Raw genomic sequence first — 20288 nt, 5'->3', positions numbered from 1 at the left:
ATTTAGGGTTTCTGTTTTTCAAGGTTTATTACATTACATTTTTTATTTACTTTACCAATTTGAGTTTTAACTAGATGTCCAAAAATAAGGCGTTTTCTAACCTCCTTGTATATACTGTAATATTCCCTAACGTACTTTAAGGTAGAACTGTTTGAAACAGTACAACATTAAAGTGCACAAGGGACTCTTAGGAGCACACCAGCAGCGTCTACACAGACTAATTAATGCACAACACATTAATGCGCTTTAGAAATCACACCTCCATACTCCACATTATTGATCTGTGTATACAAGCCCTTGGATACAAGTAACCATTCCCAGTGTTTATTGTATAAACACCAATTTCTTTCTTTTTGTACAGAGGTGTTTTCTCTGTGTTTACTGGTTAAAATCTAAAATCAGAAGCCCTAGTTGTACAGGCTTTGAAAAGGAAGTTGATTAAGTGGTTAGGGCAGTGGCAGGCAAGTTCAGGAGCATGCACAATGCAGGCTGAAGTTTCAGAAAACCAAGGGGCAAGTGTAACGCAAATGGTAGTTTTCCATGACATAATCTGGATGAATCTACACAGACACACAGCAAGAGGCACCTCCTCTGACCTGAGGACTAGAACTATGTGATAACATTTTCAGCAAATTATTTATTCAATGAAAAAATGCAGTTTCAGGTCAAGAAACTATGGCAAATTCTACACAAATTTGCAAAAAGTTTTGACTGAATTGAAAAAGAATCAAAACATTTCAGTAATGTTTATTTGACAATTATTATTTGACAAAAGTGAAGGAAGTGGTGGTACGTCCCTTGTAAGCTTTAACCCAGATGTCAGACACCCAGGTTCAAACACTCCATCTGCCTTGGAGAGTGCCCTAACCATTGGGTTAAAGCTTATAAGGGAGGCACTGCTACCACCACCTCCTTCGCCTCCAGCCATATTGTGAATCTGGTCTTTTGATTTTGTCAAAATCCCCGATAGCAAAACAAACATTTTTTCAAGTAAGGTTGAAGTGTTTTAACCCAAGTAAAAGTTTTCCCCACATACAATTCACAATTTTTTTTTTAATTTCATTTTCAGTTCAATACAAAACAAAACTGATTTTTCAGAATTGATAGCAAACCAAAAAATCCATTATTCACCCAGATCTACTCAACAGATCTGGGGCAAAAATTGGTCCTGCTAGTGAAGGCAGGGGGCTGGACTCGATGACCTTTCAAGATCCCTTCCAGTTCTAGGAGATTGGTATATCTCCAATTATTACCATTACCTATAACAGCACATTCCAGACCAATTATGGGTATGTGCTCTGAATCCCAGAGGCACTAGATCTGTTTTTTTTTTTTTAATAAAAAAATTAAAACATTTTTGTAACAATAGGAAAGCTATCTATTGTTCCTTAATCTTCTAGTTGCAAGATGCTAGACTGCTTATACTAAAAACACTTTAAAAAAATCAACTTGAAGCAGCCTCAGATTGTAATTTTTTGGGCAGGGACTGTTTCTTTATTTCCTTATCACAATTAGCACTGCATACTGTGTGTGTAAATAATGACTGCAATATACAATCACAGATGCTAGTAGGCGTGGGAACCTTGTAGCTAATCTAAGCCAGTGGTTTTCAGTCTATTTCCACATGACCGGCAGTCACACACTTTCCCCACACCTCAAAATCCCTCAAATGTTTTAGCAAAAAGATTAATATTATGTACCACATTAATTTTTACTAGTGCACTATGCATAAAATGGATCATCAGCTAACATCCACGACTTACTATACTTAAGTTAACATGGCAGTTCCCCAAGAAATACCACAGTATAGTTAAACACAATAAAATAATAAATGCACTCACTTACAAAAGTAAGTCTGGCCCAAGAAGCTTAAAACAAAATATATCAGGCTACTTGCTACCACTGCCATTTGGCAGAAAATACAAATGAAAATCAAAGATCAGGCCTTAATGTTCACATACACAGTCTACACACAAAGTTTCACTGATTTAAGGCATTTTATCTAGTGAAACCGGTGCAACTGCATTTAGACAGCCTTAAGTTTCAAACATTTCTACGATGATTGCCAATCGCCAAAATCCTAAAGTTAATAAGATTTATCTTCAGAGTATGTGTTGTTTGACAAGAAATAAATTTTGCGCCACAGCGTTGTAGTAATCATCCTTTGCAAAGTCTTTTTTCAATTAAACAAATTTCCTTAGAGAAACTGAATTAAGAGCTAAAAAAATGCAACACTGTCTCCCCAATGCACATCAAGCCCCCTTTCTTCCAAGCCAGTCAAGATTTTCTCACAGGCACAAAGATTGGAAAAATGCCAAATATATCATTTTTTCCTTTACTGCTTTGTTAGACAAGTTTGGATGTGAATTATTAGAGAACGTGTCTCTACAGACTCCTGTTTGCTATTTAAGGGCTTGTCTTCACTACAAGGGTAAGTCGACCTAAGTTAGGGTACTCCAGCTACATGAATAATGTAGCTGAAGTCGACATAGCTTAGGTCGACTTACCTTGGTATCTTCACTGTGCTGCATCAATGGGAGATGCTCTTCAGTCGACTTGCCTTACCCTTCTCGGGAAGCTAAAGTCTACGAGTCTATAAGCTGGAGTACCGGAGAGCACTGTGCCATCGATTTAGCACGTCTTCACTAGAGCCCACTAAATTGACCCCCGCTGCATCGATTGCAGAAGCATCAATCTCCCGGTAGCGAAGACAAGCCCTAAAACCTGGTCCACATGCAAAGTTACACCAATTTAACTAGAGATGTTATTTTAAGGCAACACTGGATCAACAGGCACAGATCAATCCAGCAGGGATCGATTTATCGCGTCTAGTCTAGCGCCCTCTCTCATCGACTCCTGTACTCCAGCACTGTGAGAGGCGCAACCAGAGTCGACGGAGAAGCAGCAGCAGTTGACTCACCGTGGTGAAGACACCACGGTAAGCTGATCTAAGTACGTCAACTTCAGCTACGTTATTCACATAGCTGAAGTTTCACAACTTTGATTACCCCCCCACCCAATGTAGATCAGGGCTAAGTTAAACAAGTGCAACAAAGTATGTGGACATGCTGATATGAATTTGAATCTGGCTTATAATTGGTTTCATTTGCAACAAGAAATTTACAGGCACAAATCAAACCATCAAAGCTAGTTTTAAACTGATATGAGCTTCCAAATAAAATTTGCATCAGTTTAACTACATTGGCTTTTAAGCCAATCTAAGTGAAATCAGTACAACTTAGTGTTTTGAGAAGCCCTAAAACCAGCATTGTATCTAAAAATAGTTATCATAAAATCAACTGAATCCAAGTTCTTCAAGCTATAAGGAATTTGAAGTGGGATTCTGAAAAGTGCCTAAATGAGTTAGGGCTGGAATCAATAGGGCTACAACTAAACCATATTGGAGACAAGGGGGTGGTATCTTCTGCTGGACCAATTTCTGTTGGTGAGAGAGACAAGCTTTCAAGTCACACAGAGCTTCTCCCACCAACATAGCTACCACCACTAGTTGGGGAGTGGTTTAATTATGCAGACAGGAGAGCTCTCTCCCATCGGCATAGAGCAGCTACGTGGGAGCCTTACAGCTGCACCGCTGTAAGGTCTCAAGTATAGACATAGCCTCTACACTACAGCTTATGTCAGCATAACTTGTGTCACTCAGGGTGTGAATAAATCGCCCCCCTGAGTAACGTAAGTCACACCAACATAAGCAAGGTGTGGACAGCGCTGTATCAGTGGGAGAGCTTCTCCCACCAACATAGCTTCTGCTGCTTGCAGGGGCTGGAATAGTTAAGCCAACAGGAGAGCTCTCGCCCGTCAGCTTAGAGCAGCTACATTAGAGAGCTTACAACAGTTCAGCGGCATTAGTGCAGCCATGCCATTACACTCTCTAGTGTAACCATGCCTTAAGACTACACTGTACATCAATGACAATTTAGCAACCTTCCACATGATCAAGGTAAACATGGGGCAGAGATGGGAGGGAGGGTTTTGAAGAGTGTACATATACCCTGGTTTCCTGGAACTGAATTTGGTACTGAACATCTTAAGACAAACTTAGAGTCTAAATAGGAGCAGAAAAGAAGGAATGAGAGTTTCTAACTTGTCACCCTTTCTAAAGGGTATTTTCAGCATTCTTTCTGAGTTGTAAGCAGGTCTGTCAGACCTGAAAACACAATGAAGACAATTAAATAGACGAGGGGGGAACAAAACATTCGCAGATTTACCTTCCAGTAAAAAGTTCAAAAGGTCTCAATAATGCAGATTAATTTTAAACTGTACATACCGGCTATGTTCACTACAATTACATCATAACAGTCATAAAGGAGACTTGGACAGATCCCTCAACCGCATAGAACCCCCTGGCTGCCCCTCTGCCTAGGGGCCAGACATGCTGGCCACTTCTGGGAGCAGCGCAGGGCCAGGGCAGACAGGGAGCCTACCTTAGCCCCGCTGCACCACCGACCAGGAGCCACCTCAGGTAAGCGCCACCCAGCCGGACCCTGCACCCCAAACCCCCTGCCGTACCCTAACTCCCTCCCAGACCCTGCACCCCAACCTCCTGCCCCAGCCCAGAGCCCCCTCCTTCATCCCAAACCCCTCATCCCCAGCTCCACCCCAGAGCCTGTACCCCCAGCCAGAACCCTCACTCCCTCCCGCACCCCAACCCCCTGCCCCAGCCCATTCCCATACCCTGAGCCCCTCATTTCTGGCCACACCCAGGAACCTAGAGGAAGCCCCAAGCCTCCCCTCCAGTCCAGAGCCTCCGCCCCCCACCCCCTCCCCACCGGGATGTGTGTGGCCCACGACTGATTTCTTCTGTGCGCCAATGATAGAAAAAAGGTTCTCCCACCCCTACTCTAGATCCTAAAATACAAGCCTGATAAATTCTGAATTCCCTGGATCTTAATTATCCTCTTTTCATAGCAGAAAGGAAAGCACAACCATAACAATTAACTGTGGTTGTTACTAGGATAATTTATAACATATTCAAGATGCTAGTATTTACTCAGTCAGTTGCCATAGGACTAGATGGGATCAACTTACAGTGGCTTCAACCATTCCTTTCAAGGAGAACCCAGAGGACAAAAGAGGCAATTTCTCATGCTCCCCGAGGTGTTTCACGATTCCATCCCATCATCCTCCTACTTAACAGATTTATGAGGACAGACTTTTGGGCTGCAATACACCCTGTATGCCAATACTCAATTCTACAACTCATATTTCTGTCAAAACATATACACTTCCAAAATTTTACTGTGCAATTCATCTATACCTTTGGCTTCCCTGCAATCATTAGACCTCACTGATGTTCTTGGATTCCCAGACAGCAGAAGAGTCTTTAAGTGCCTTTTACTATCTTCAGCTAGCCCAGAGAGTGCAATCTTTCTGATGCTGATTTTACCAGTTACCCATGCTTTTATCAACTCCTGGCTAGACGCATTCTTCCTGGAACTCTCAAAAACGACCCCTGCCTTAGTTACTGCAGAATGCAGCTGCCCACCTCCTAAGTGAGCCAAGCAAACATAAATGTCACACTCAGCACTGGTAAAAGGAAACTGGGATCATGCCATTCAAGATGTTGGTTAACATTTATAAAACCCTGAACTGCATGAGACCGGACTATCTCTGACACCACCTCTTCCCATAAGGCTCATTAAGGCAGCTGCTTTTACTAGAAAGCTTTTGCTGACTACCTCCAGTACTGAAGTCCAAGAGGACAGGCAACAGGGCATTCACCATGGAGATCACCCAGCTATAAAATTAACTTTTTTGTACAGAGAGCCTGAATTTGACAATTTTTATTTATTTACTTTTTAAAGGAAGCAATACAAGGCATATGTATTTATCTAGCTATATTAACTTGAGCCTGAAGCCAAAGGACACATCCATTAAGAGGAGGCAGGAATTGTTACCAGCACTTGGCACAAAAAGAAAATGTAATAACTGTTCTTGTTAATTTCTGTACTACATCCAGATACCACTATGATTGATTCAATATCGTAAACCTTTAACAAACAAACAAAAAACAAAACAAAACTAGGGAAATCATTTCAAATTAAATAGTACACAAACCCAAAAGAACCAGAAGTTTACAAAAATATGAAATCTAATTACTACAATGCTACTAGATACAGACCTCAACTGCCACTGTTATTCTTTAACAGAAAATATTGTAGTTTTAAAAAATACAAAAAACAATCAAGGTTTACTCTCAAAGGAATTCCTGTATTGCTGATATTGCTCTTCTACAATTCCTAGAAGAAAAATTACAGGCACTCTAGTCAAGAACAAATCATCTTCACCTCCTAGGTCCTTTTCTGCAGAACTGCTGCCCAGCCATTCGGTCCCTAGTCTGTAGCAGTGCATGGGATTCTTCCGTCCTAAGTGCAGGACTCTGCACTTGTCCTTGTTGAACCTCATCATATTTCTTTTGGCCCAATCCTCTAATTTGTCTAGGTCCCTCTGTATCCTATCCCTACCCTCCAGCGTATCAACCACTCCTCCCAGTTTAGTGTCATCTGCAAACTTGCTAAGGGTACAGTCCACACCATCCTCCAGATCGTTAATGAAGATATTGAACAAAACCGGCCCCAGCACTGGCCCTTGGGGCACTCCACTTGATACCGGCTGCCAACTAGACATGGAACCATTGATAACTACCCGTTGAGCCCGACCATCTAGCCAATTTTCTATCCACCTTACCGTCCATTCATCCAGCCCATACTTTAACTTGCTGGCAAGAATACTGTGGGAGACTGTATCAAAAGCTTTGCTAAAGTCAAGAAATAGCACATCCACGGCTTTCCCCTCATCCACAGAGCCGGTTATCTCATCATAGAAGGCAATTAGGTTAGTCAGGCATGATTTGCCCTTGGTGAATCCATGCTGACTGTTCCTGATCACTTTCCCCTCCTTTAAGTGGTTCAGAATTGATTCCTTGAGGACCTGTTCCATGATTTTTCCAGGGACTGAGGTGAGACTGACTGGCCTGTAGTTCCCTGGATCTTCCATCTTCCTTTTTTTAAAGATGGGCACTACATTAGCTTTTTTCCAGTCATCCGGGACCTCCCCCAATCGCCATGATTTTTCAAAGATAATGGCCAATGGCTCTGCAATCTCATTGGCCAACTCCTTTAGCACCCTCGGATGCAGTGCATCCGGCCCCATGGACTTGTGCTCATCCAGCTTTATCCACATCCTTCTTGTAGTGTGGGGCCCAAAACTGGACACAGTACTCCAAATGAGGCCTCACCAGTGCTGAATAGAGGGGAATGACTCCTCCTAGATAGACTCCTGCTCAGACACTTTTACACTCTTCAGGGACCAATGCACCTCATCAAGTATTTGTAGCAACACCAGGGTAGTCTTTCCAAAACACAGCAGGGTTTATTAGTTGACTGAAACACAGCATCATGAAGTCCCTAGGCTAGCATAGAGAAATAAAGGTTAGCATTAGCCTGCTAAACCCAGGGTTGTGAGTTCAATTCTTGAGGGGGCCACTTAGGGATCTGGGGGCTAGTGAAGGACTCGATGACCTTTCGGGGTTCCTTCCAGTTCTATGACAAATATATGGAGATGTACCTTATTTTTTATTTATTTAGACATAGCCCATTCTACTCAAACCAGTGTTCTACCCAGCCAAGCTGCCATGGAATCTCTTTCTGGCTTTTCATCTGTCCCAGGTGAGAGCTCTTCAGGTCTCTTCCAAAAGAGAACTCTCATGCCAGACACCTGATACTCTCAGTCCATTGTCCCACTCCTGCAGACCCTTGCTGAGTTCATATGTTCTGCCTCCAGAGATTCCAGTGGAAAAGCGCCAGCTGCTCAGGGTTTCCATTGTCTTTGCAGTCCCTCCATTGACGCTGGTCAGCTTCAGATAGTCCTTTAGTGACCCATTCATTCCGCCCCACACAGGCTTGTGATACCACCTCATGTCACCTGCTCTGCTCCAAGAGTGCTTTTTAACCCTTCTGCACCCACTGGGTTAGCAATGTAAAGTACATAGGAACTTGAGAGACACATAGGCATCATAAAAATATTACATAAAATTTCCACTTTGTTACAAGTGCAGACCAGGTTAATAAAATAGTGACCCCCCCACCCCCCCCACACATATATCTCTGGTTCCAATGCAGTGAAAAAACCCTCTTTGAAGGCAACTGTGACTTGCAGTGGACAGTGGCGGTTACCTCACACAGGATTATTATAACCCACTGTACCTTGGGCTGAACGTGAAAGCAAAGCAGAAGCTATAGCTTGTGCACAGTGCAACAGCCCACCTCCTCAAATGCTGCCACAAGTATACCACCCATGTTTTTTATCCTTTCACTGGTTTCCAAGCAACTTCAATCAGCAGTTTAAGGCTTTGGTCATAATCTCCAAAGCCATCAACAGGTAAGTAACATCAAGGACTATAACTTCATCCACTACTCGCCCCATGGGGCAATGCTGCTCACAAAACAAGTAAGTACCAAAGATAAAATGTTCTCTGGTTAGGAGGGTTAGCTGTGGAACTAGCTCCCAGAGGAGATCAGACTAATCCCGTGCCTGATCTGGCCATCTTTAGGTTATGCTCTAAGGCAGGGGTCCTCAACGCGGTGCCCACGGGTGCCAAGGTGCCCGCCAAGGCATCTATGTGCGCCCGCATACCGGATGGCGGACAAGCATCCGCTGAAATGCCGCTGAAAAGCGGCGTCATCAAGAGGCATCGCCACCAAAATGCCGCTGATTTTCGGCGGGATTTCAAGGGCGAAGCCTCTTGACGTTGCCACTTCTCGGCGGATGCTTGTCCGCCGGCCACGGTCCTCGGTGGCTCGTCGTCCGGCGCCCACCACCCGAAAAAAGTTGGGGACCACTGCTCTAAGGCACTCCTCTGGGAGACATCCTTCTCACTGTAATGGGAATTTTGAAAACAATTATTATATAGGTATATATTTAACCCAAGCAGAGCTTCTATAACCAAGAAAGACTGAAAAGCAGAAAACTCCATGAAGTCAACTAGGGACCCTGCTATATAGATCTAATTTACCAGGGAAACACTTAGCCCTGGTCTACACTACGAGTTTAGGTCGAATTTAGCAGCGTTAGATTGATTTAACCCTGCACCCGTCCTCACGACGAAGCCATTTTTGTCAACTTAAAGGGCTCTTAAAATCAATTTCTGTACTCCTCCCCAACGAGGGGATTAGCGCTGAAATCGACCTTGCTGGGTCGAATTTGGGGTAGTGTGGATGCAATTCGATGGTATTGGCCTCTGGGAGCTATCCCAGAGTGCTCCATTGTGACAGCTCTGGACAGCACTCTCAACTCAGATGCACTGGCCAGGCAGACAGGAAAAGCCCCGCGAACTTTTGAATTTCATTTCCTTTTTCGCCAGCGTGGCAAGCTGATCAGCACAGGTGACCATGCAGTCCCAGAATCGCAAAAGAGCTCCAGCATGGACCGAAATGGGAGGTACTGGATATGATGGGGAGAGGAATCTGTGCTATCAGACCTCCGTTCCAAAAGGTGAAATGCCCAAATATTTGAAAAAATCTCCAAGGGCATGAAAGACAGAGGCTATAACAGGGACCCGCAGCAGTGCCATGTGAAACTTAAGGAGCTCAGGCAAGCCTATCAAAGAACCAGAGAGGCAAACGGCCGCTCCAGGTCAGAGCCCCAGACATGCTGCTTCTATGATGAGCTGCATGCCATTCTAGGGGGTGCCCCTACAACTACCCCTGTGCATGGACTCCGTCAACGGATTCCCACGCAACAGGAATGCAGATTTTGGGGATGAGGACGATGAGGAGGAGGAGGAAGTTGAAGATAGCGCACAGCAAGCAAGCAGAGAAACCGTTTTCCCCGACAGCCAGGAACTGTTTATCACCCTGAAGGCAGTACCTTCCCAACCCACCCAAGGCGGGCTCCTGGACCTTGAAGGCGGAAAAGGGACCTTGAATGAGTGTACCTTTGTAAATATAATACATGGTTTAAAAGCGTGTTTAATGATTAATTTGCCCTGAAGACTTGGGATCCATTCGCGGCCAGTACAGCTACTGGAAAAGTCTGTTAACGTGTATGGGGATGGGGTGGAAATCCCCCAGGGACATCTCAATGAAGCTCTCCTGGATGTACTCCCAAAGCCTTTGCAAAAGGTTTCTGGGGAGGGCAGCCTTATTCCATCCTCCATGGTAGGACACTTTACCATGCCAGGCCAGTAGCACGTAGTCTGGAAACATTGCGTAATAAGCATGGCAGCGTATGGTCCCGATGTTTGCTGGCATTCAAGCAACATCCGTTCTTAATCTCTCTGTGTTATCCTCAGAAGAGTGATATCATTCAGGGTCACCTGGTTGAAATAGGGGAATTTTATTAAGGGGACATTCAGAGGTGGCCGTTCCTGCTGGGCTGTTTGCCTGTGGCTGAACAGAAATCATCCCTGCTGTTAGCCATGCGGTGGGGGGAGGGGTGAAGTGATCATCCCAGAGAACTGGGGGGGGAGGAGGTAGTTGGGTTTGTGCTGCACGCTAAACCGAAAACTGCCGCGCCTCCTTTTAAACAGCCAACCTATTTTAAATGGCCAATCCAACAGGTGCTTGGTATGAGAAATGAGGGTGCTGCCGTTTGAAACCATTCCCACATGTTATGAAGGTTAAAGAAGCCAAAAGACTGTGGCTTACCATGCCTGCCTGCAAGCCGAATTCTGTTGCCTGCCAGCCCTGCGTGTATTATCTCTCACACCAAACCGGCAGGCCCTCAATATAAGAGGCAAAATGCAATCTTGTAAAGAAAGCGCACATGCTATGTAATGTTAATAGCTTGGTTCACCATGAAAGAGTCTACCCATTGTTCTCTTAAATGTGTCTTTTTAAATACTACTCTCCCTTTTTTTCCTCCCGCAGCTGCAAATGCTTCAACACTCCCTGTATCATCTCCATCCCAGAGGCTAGTGAAGATTAGAAGGCGAAAAAAAATGCACTCGCTATGAATTGTTCTCTGAGCTCATGCAGTCCTCCCACAGTGAAAGAGCCCAGCAGAATGCATGGAGAAAGGCACTGTCAGAGTGCAGGAAAGCACAAAATGAAAGCGAGGACAGGTGGCGGGATCAAGATGATAGGTGGCGTCAAGTGTGCTGCGAGGAGGCAGGAAGCAATGCTCAGGCTACTGGAGGATCAAATTGATATTCTCTGGTGTATTGTTGAGGCGCAGGAAAGGCAGCAGGAACACAGACCGCCGCTGCAGCCCCTGTTTAACCAACTGCACTCCTCCCCAAGTTCCATATCCTCCTCACCCAGACTGCCCAAGCAACAGAAAGCTGGCACTCAATAAGTTTTGAAGTGCAGTGTGGCCTTGTCCTTCCCTCCTCCACCACCCCACCGGGCTACCTTTGCAGTTATCCCCCCATTTGTGTGACTAATTAATAAAGAATGCATGAATTTGAAACAACAGTGACTTTATTGCCTCTGCAAGTGGTGATCAAAGTGGGGAGAGGAGGGCAGTTGGCTTACAGGGAAGTAGAGTGAACTAAGGGGGTGGGTTTTCATGAAGGAGAAACAAAAAGAACTTTCACACCGTAGCCTGGCCAGTCATGAAACTGGTTTTCAAAGTTTCTCTGATGCGCAGTGCGCCATGCTGTGCTCTTCTAACCGCCCTGGTGTCTGGCTGCGCGTAATCAGCAGCCAGGTGATTTGCTTCAACCTCCCACACCACCATAAACATTTCCCCCTTACTCTCACAGATATTGTGGGGCACACAGCAAACAGTAATAACTATGGGAATATTGGTTTTGCTGAGGTCTAACCGAGTCAGTAAACTGCACCAGCGCGCTTTTAAATGTCCAAATGCACATTCTACCACCATTCTGCACTTGCTCAGCCTATAGTTGAACAGCCCCTGACTACTGTCCAGGCTGCCTGTATATGGCTTCATGAGCCCTGGCATTAAGAGATATCCTTGGGGACCCAGCCTAACTATAGGCATTTCAACATCCCCAACTGTTATTTTCTGGTCTGGAAAGTAAGTCCCATGCTGCAGCCATTCACACAGACCAGAGTTCCTAAAGATGCAAGCATCATGTACCTTTCCCGGCCATCCCACGTTGATGTTGGTGAAAAGTCCCTTGTGATCCACCAGTGCTTGCAGCACCATTGAAAAGTACCCCTTTTGGTTTATGTACTGACTGCCTTGGTGCTCCAGTCCCAAGATAGGAATATGCGTTCCGTCTATCACCCCACCAGAGTTAGGGAATCCCATTGCAGCAAAGCCATCCACTATGACCTGCACATTTCCCAGAGTCACTACCCTTGATAGCAGCAGCTCAGTGACCGTGTTGGCTACTGGGATCACAGCAGCCCCCACAGTAGATATGCCCACTCCAATTCCCGACTGACCAGTAGCTGTCTGGCGTTGCAAGCTTCCACAGGGCTATCACCACTCGCTTGTGAACTGTGAGGGCTGCTCTCATCTTGGTATTCTTGTACTTCAGGACAGGGAAAGCAAGTCAAAGTTCCATGAAAATGCCCTTACGCATTCGCAAGTTTCGCAGCCATTGGGAATCTTCCCAGGCCTGCAACACTATGCAGTCCCACCACTCTGTGCTTTTTTCCCGGGGCCAGAATCAGCGTTCTACAGCATAAACCTGCCCCATTACCACCATGATGTCCAAACTGCCAGGGCCTGTGCTTTGAGAGAAGTCTGTGTCCATGTCTTCATCACTCTCATCACCACACTGCCGTCGCCTCCTTGCCTGCTGTTGAAGTTTCTAGTGCTGCATATACTGCAGGATAACGCGTGTGGTGTTTACAGCGCTCGTAACTGCTGCAGTGATCTGAGCGGGCTCCACGTTTGCCGTGGTATGGCGCCTGTGCGGGAAAAAAAGGCACAAATCGGTTGCCTGCCATTGCTTTCACGGAGGGAGGAGCAATTGACGACATGGCTTACAGGGTTGGCTTACAGGGAATTAAAATCAACAAAGGGGGTGGGTTTTCATCAAGGAGAAACATACACAACTGTCACACCGAAGCCTGGCCAGTCATGAAACTGGTTTTCAAAGCCTCTGTGATGCGCGGCGCGCCTTGCTGTGCTCTTCTAATCACAAACAGCCTAGTCAGCAAACAGCACCAGAGAGCTTTTAAATATCCAAAGGCACATTCTACCACCATTCTGCACTTGCTCAGCCTATAGTTGAACTGCTCCTTACTACTGTCCAGGCTTCACAAGCCATGGGATCTAGGGGTAGGCTGGGGTAGGAGCGATCACGCAATGCTACCGGCTGGGAGAGCAGCCTGAGGCAAAAGCCTCCAGCTCGCATGATATTCCAGGCAGGACTGAATCTCCATTAAATGAAACTTAAAGAAGAGAATGACCTGGAGTCACTCCCATGTCTGCCCAGGCGCCCTCAACTGACCTCACCGAGGTCGGCCAGGAGCACCCACGAGACGATGGTGGTTAACAGTCGTATTGCACCATCTGCTGCCGGCAAGGCAAGGCAAGGAGATGCTGCTGTGTAGCAATGCAGTACTGCGTCTGCCAGCAGCACCCAGGAGACGTATGGTGACCGTGAGCTGAGCGGGTTCCATGCTTGCGGTGGTATGCCGTCTGCATGGGTAACCCAGGAAAAAAGGAGAGAAACGATTGTTTGCCATTGCTTTCACGGAGAGAGGCCTGACATGTACCCAGAACCACCCACAACAATGTTTTTGCCCCCATCAAGCATTGGGAGCTCAACCCAGAATTCCAATGGGCGGTGGAGACTGCGGGAACTGTGGGATAGCTACCCACAGTGCAACTCTCCTAAAGTCAACGCTAGCCTCGGTACTATGGACGCACTCCGCCGACTTAATGCGCTTAGTGGGGACACACACAATCGACTGTATCAAAGAGATTTCTAAAAAATCGACTTCTATTAAATTGACCTAATTTCATAGTGTAGACATACCCTTTGCCACTACAGTAATGGCACTATAAAAAAAAAATCCTAAAAGTCTCCTCTCCGGCCTCATCTATGCTCAAATGCCTGCAGTCTCTTACCACAGAAACAGAATTTAAAAAAAAAAATCAATAACCCCACCCCAAAACAAGCTGCAGCTGCCTTGCTACAATAACCCTGAAAATAACCATGTCAAGATATGCCCAGTCTCACTCTGCAACAGTTAAAGTGATAAACTAAGATCAAGTTTCATAGAATCATAGAATAGAATCAGGGTTGGAAGTTTATTGTTGCCTCCTTTGAGACCACCAGCTACCATAAAGTTGAATTGATTCCAAATACAAACAAGTTTGAAAAAACAAACAAACAAACAACCCACTCACACCACCACGGGAACTCAGGATGGCCGTAATTTGGCTCTAAGGTACAGTATTTAATTAATCCCAAAGAGCCAGCATTATAAACTTTAAGCAAATATGCAATTTTATTAAAGTTCAGTACAAATCAATCCATGTGTACTTTATAAGGCACTATTTGCTGATGTCCAGGCTGGTGCTGGGAAGAAACTGATGATCTAATTATACTGATCAACAAAATTTATTCATAATATATAGACATTTCTTTTAAAGACTCAAAAAGTAATTTAATTAGCTATATAATAAGATTCCAGGATTGTCACTCTGTGCAACTCTGAAGCCTAGAACGTCTGTTGAGTCAGTGTGAAGCAATGGAAAATAGTTATAAGCTTAGCAGAGAGGGGCTTTTTAGATCATCACCAGCTTCAATCATCATTGGGATTTGCAGACTGTCCAATATTTACGTTTTCAGTCATTTTCTGCTTTTTTACACTTTACAAATGACACTCATACAACAGCAAAGTAAAGTACCTAGTAAAGTATAACAATAACATGACAAAAATTCTCAAGTTTTCAAACACATTAGAGATGAGTGTACAAGGGTCAGTATGAAAGGAAACACACTCTTTAGTTAATACATATTAGAAGTTCTATTAAGCTGAAATATAAGATCCATGGTGAGCTTGCAGTCTGATGCATACCTTCATGTAAGGAATCTTAGCGCTGGTCTACACTGAAAAATTACATTGGCATAGCTGTGTCTCCCAGGGAAGTGAAAAATCCACACCCCTGACAGACATAGCTATGCCAACCTAACCTCTGGTGTACACTGCACTACATTTTTCCAGTAAGGCCAAGCTACCGCCTCTCAGGGAGATGAATTAGCTATAGGGACACCCACTGCTGTAGTGAGTGTTTATATTGAAGCACTGCAGCTGCTGTTGCACTTCAACATAGGCACTCGCTACAGTGAAGGAAGGGGCTGTTAATCCACCTTCCTGAGAGGCAGCAGCTAGGTCAATAGAAGAACCTAGCACTGTCTACACCAGGGGTTAGGTTGGTTTAAGTTCTCTCTCAGGGCTGTGGATTTTTCACACCTCAGAGAGATGCAGCTATACTAATGTAACTTTTCAGCATAGACCAACCCTTACTATAGACAAACGGAGTTCAACTAAATCCAATTTCTTATAGGTAATTTGAAAGCTTAATGCCAGTGCAGAGAAAGCCAGTGGTCAGAAATCCAGGTTTAATTCATTTACATTCCATATTATGTCACTCTGCAGTGATACACATACACACCTTTCAAAATATTAGTAGGTTTTCCACATTTGAGAGTTAATTTCACTTAGATGCTTTGTTTGATTGATAACTCTCAAATAGAACATTCTTCATTTGAAAATACAGGTTTGACTTAAGACACATGCTACTACTGGAGCCACAAAATTATTTCAGTAGTTCTTCTTATGGACACCAATTAATCCTTTAAATCATTACATGTTAAGATAGTTTTTCAGAGCTCATCTGTTTTGCAGTAGTCACAAAAATAACTTCCTATTCAACATGCTGGACAACAGAATGGAACCCCATTAGAAACACTTCTGTTCTTTACATCTGTCACTATTCAGTTTCACTTTCCTTTTTAAAAAATTCCCCTCTCCTCTCCCCCCACCCCCAATCCCTCAGATCATGTCTCACTTTTCATTCTTTTCTGCAAATACACATGGAGTGGATGGACACCAGCTCTCCTCCTATACAGTCCTTTCTATTCTTACAGTTAAAGTGTACAGATAACTATTATTAATTAAATTAATAGAGTATAAGAAATGTTAGAGATGCATATATATATTACTGAAGGCACAAGGACACAGAATTAACCTTTTAAGTTCAATTTTAGCTTTGCAAAACTGATTCAGATCCTCAACACTACTATCAATGTATAGCATACTGACCATTTGCATCAACAAATAAATCAATCCCTTTATTGTGTTGGGGAGCAAACAAGGACCTTGCCATATGCATGTTAAACTCACCTTATTTACCTCACACTTCTCTTTCTTTTAGGTCTCTTGTTCTTAGAGCCTAGTCACTTTCCTGTGATGTGACATGCTGGATTGGCTCCTTTATGACAGAATCAACCACTCTTGCTGTGAACCCGTTAGGCTCCCTTCTAGGATTAATTCACTCTCCTCCCTCTAACACACACACAAAATTCCTTTGGTCAAATAGCACCACATAATTTACCAAACATGATGGCATTTTCCAGTTTTAGCCTCAAAAGTATATGCCAATCTTGCAAGCCACACTAAACTAGCATTCACTGAAGTTGGAAATCCCTCAAAGACAGTTTTAATGATTACTTTAAAAGAAAATGCTTTTCAAACTCTAGCACCCTCATGCATTCAGGCAAGCAGAAACCATTTAATTGTCAAGACACAAAAAAGTATTGTATAACAAGTGGAAAGTTAAAAAACCACCCTATTCAGACAACCCAGCACCTTGATGGATAGACCTTCAGTTGAGCACTGACTTAATTTGTAAAAGCCAGCCAGCTAGCTAACTTTCCCACCGCAACATTTGGCACATCACTTAAAACTAAGCAAGTTCCCCCAAGCAATAGTTTTACGTATCACTGCCATGTTTACTTAGGAAAAAACATACAAGTCATTCTCACTATTCAGTAAGTACTTTTAAAAATTGCAGCATATTACAAGCTAGCCAAAAATACTAGGAAAAAGGTAGAGTTCACCCTTCAGTTACCACTCTTAAGTCTCTAAAGACTTCACTTTGACCCAAACGGATCTATATCGTCAACAGTCTCTTGATTTAAAAAAATATTTGTGGTTAGCAGCAAGAATGACTCTAGAAGCTCAAAAAAACAGTGGGCCTAACAGATTGTGAAAGGCCTTGATTTTCTCACCTCAAAATGAAAGTAAGAGCAATAAACCCATTATACACTGTATAAGAAATATGTTCTTTGTGTACACATTATACAGCTCTTAGATTGACCTCTTTATAAAAATATTCTGCATTTCCTTATTTAAAAAATAAGCATTAGCACTGGCACAAAGCAAAACTAACACTTCTAGCTGACAACCACCAATACAGTCATCTTAGTGCATGAAACTGTTAGGTTAACATATTGATAGACTTATAATTTCACTTCCACTGATTTTCAATGGGGATCTCTCTTCATACCCTCCCAAAAGTCACTGAAAAAAAAATCAACAACTTTTCAGAGATGCTGTCCAACACTAGAAACATAAAACATGTATATACATACACAGACTCACTACCCTTCTGCTGATCTCTGCAGTATTTACCTCCAGACTTCAGGCCCACTTGCAGAGAATTAAAGACCTTTAAAACATTCATTGAAAGAAGCACTGGCCTTTCCTTAAAGTACTAACATTTTTGGTGGCTCTCTTATTGAAAATTTCCTCTTCCCACCACAAGCTGCTTTACAGATAAAGGTGCCTAGTGTGACATTTCCACATTAGATTCACTTCCACTACAAATAACCATCAAAATTTTAAAAATCCACAATTCACATTAGCCAGGGAGCTGGGCTCTCTCTTCACCGTAATTTAAAAAAACAAAAAAAAAACCCACCCACTTACCTCAACATGACCCTATATACTTCACTGCACAACTGACATTTATTATTTGCACTACATCTACTTTGAGGGCAAAGGTTGTAGCCATCCCTAATTCCTCACAAGAAGGGGATGAAGCCCCATTAGCTCTCTCCATGAAGAGATGGGTATATCTCACACTGCATTCTCTATTTAAAGTAGAGGGGGCTGTGACCCCCTTCTCACAATACCACTATCAGTAGGTGTAATCCCCCAGTTCTCTAGATATGAAAAGATATAGGCCCCTCACTACCACTGTAACAGTAGGGGATAAAAGCCCCCATCCCTCCCACAAAAGTAAGTGCATGCAACCCCATCTGCACAAGCAAGGGTGAAACCCCCATTCTATCCATATATACAGAGCCCCCTCAGCCCCCCTTCTCTCCACAAAAAAGGGGGTTCAGCCCTCACTCCTTATATACTTTGGGGTACAAGCCCAACCCTGAAGGAAGCCCCACTTAGGTATACAGGTTAGGGATCGCAGTTCCCGTCCCCTGGGAGGGGCGGCCTGCCCCCACACCTGGCTATATTAGGGGGCCCGGCCCCTACACACCCTCCTCCCTATGGGGGCTCAGCTCCCGCCACCCACCGCTCCCTGAGGGGGCTCAGCCCGGAAGGGGGCTGCCGGTGTAAAGGATACTGTTGGGGCGGCTGGGTCTGTAAGGCCCTGAGGTTGGGGTGAGGAGGAGGCGGCGGCGGCGGCGCCGGGTGAGGGGGAGCCGGGGGGGGAGGCGGCCCCGCTGCCGCCGCCCCGCTCCCGGGGCCAGTCCCCGCCGCCGCTGCAGCCGCTGAGCCGGGCTTCACAGCCGCTTTCTGCGGTAAACTCATCGCAAAGCGCAGCCCCGCGTGCGGGGAGCGGGGCCGCGGGGAGCCGGGCCGGGGGAGCGGGCCGGGGGACAGCCCGGCGGGCCAGCACCACCGGCCGGTCTCCGTGACAACGCGCCTCCGGGAGGGCTGGGGCGGGGAGAGGGGCCGGCGGGGGCCGCTCAAGCCGTGCTGCTCATGGGCCGCCGGCGGCAGGGAATCTCGGTCCCCCTCCCCGGGGGAAGCGGCGCCCTTCGCGGTGGCGGCTCTCGGGCGATTCCGGCGGATTTTCCTCACTGAAGTAGCGGAGCATCAAACATGGCGCTGCGGCCGCCTCCAGCAGTCCGGCAGGACGGACGCTCGGGATCCTTCGGACCTTTCCGGAGCCGCTCGGCCCTGACGCGTTCGGAAAGCTTCGGACCTTTCCGGAGCCGCTCGGCCCTGACGCGTTCGGAAAGCTTCGGACCTTTCCGGAGCCGCTCGGCCTCAGGACTTTCGAAACACTTCGGTTCCTTCCGGAGATCCTCGGCTCCGCCGCTCTCGGGAAACTTCGGGTCACTCCGCAAATCCTCAGCTAGGGACTCGGCCGAGAGAGGCTCGGCTCGCTTCGTGAACACTCGGCTGTTCGGAAAGATTCGAGAAGCCCTCAGCGGCGGGGTGCGGTTGGGCGCGCCTCGCCCTCTCCCTCAGGGACCCGGGGCAATCCAAAGAAACCCGCCCTTGGCCTGTTCCCTAACTGGGGTCTCCACACAGCAGGGCCCTTCCTCCCCCTACAACTCAGCTCCGACCAGCACCCCCTTTTCCCCTTCCCCTGCACAGGGCCGGCTCCAGGGGTTTTGCCGCCACAAGCAGCAAAAAAAAAAAAAAAAGCCGTGATCCCGCTCTGCGGCAATTCAGCAGGCGGTCCTTCGCGCCAAGGGAGAGCGAGGGACCCGCCACCCGGAGGTGGCTGCCGAATACCTGGAGGTGCCGCCCCTCTCCAGAGGGGCTGCCCCAAGCACCTGCTTGATAAGATGGTGCCTGGAGCCAGCCCTGCCCCTGGACCCTTTTCCCCTCATAGCTGGGACCCAACCAGTCCCCCCAAACCCCCAAAGATGGCCCCCGTTTTCCCCTACAGCTGGGCCCCGACCCAGCCCCCCTTCCACTCTGCAGCTGAGCCTCTTATCCCCCTACCCACCCACCCACCCAACCAGTGCCTCATCCACCCCACAGCTGGGCCCCAACCATCCCCATGTCCAGCCCCACAACTGGTCCCCTTGTTCCCATACAGCTGGGCCCCAACCAGCCCCCCATCCAGCACCACAACTGGGCCCCTTCTTCATCCACAGTTGAGCCCCAACCAGCTCCCCTTCCAGCCCTACAGCTGGGCCACTTCTTCCTCCACAGCTCGACCCCTACCAGTCCCCCTTCCAGCACCACAACTGGGCCCCTTCTTCCTATACAGCATGGCCCCAACCAGCCTCCTTTCCACCTCACAGATGGGCCCCTTCTTCCCCACTGCTGGGTCCCAATCAGCACCCCATCAACACCTTCGCCCAATATATCTAGGCCCAAAGCAACCTATGCTTGCCGCTTCCTGGAGCG

General features: G+C 46.1%; 1 protein-coding gene across 14 annotated transcripts in view; it reads right to left on the bottom strand.

Moving 5' to 3' along the window:
• EIF4G3 (eukaryotic translation initiation factor 4 gamma 3) overlaps positions 1-19107 on the bottom strand; it is a 502573-nt gene extending 483466 nt beyond the window's left edge. For 9 of the 14 annotated variants that reach the window (XM_044996525.1, XM_044996530.1, XM_044996527.1 and 6 more), the window contains exon 1: positions 18541-19107. In XM_044996525.1, the coding sequence (XP_044852460.1) occupies positions 18541-18728 (188 nt within the window). In that variant the 5' untranslated portion in view covers positions 18729-19107. The remainder of the gene's footprint in view (positions 1-18540) is intronic. The other 5 variants (XM_044996531.1, XM_044996532.1, XM_044996537.1 and 2 more) reach the window with 1 other exon arrangement.
• Positions 19108-20288: the final 1181 nt, after the last annotated feature.

Source organism: Mauremys mutica, chromosome 21, assembly GCF_020497125.1.
Source record: "Mauremys mutica isolate MM-2020 ecotype Southern chromosome 21, ASM2049712v1, whole genome shotgun sequence".
Taxonomy (NCBI): domain Eukaryota; kingdom Metazoa; phylum Chordata; order Testudines; family Geoemydidae; genus Mauremys; species Mauremys mutica.
This window is presented reverse-complemented; position numbering and strand designations above follow the sequence as displayed.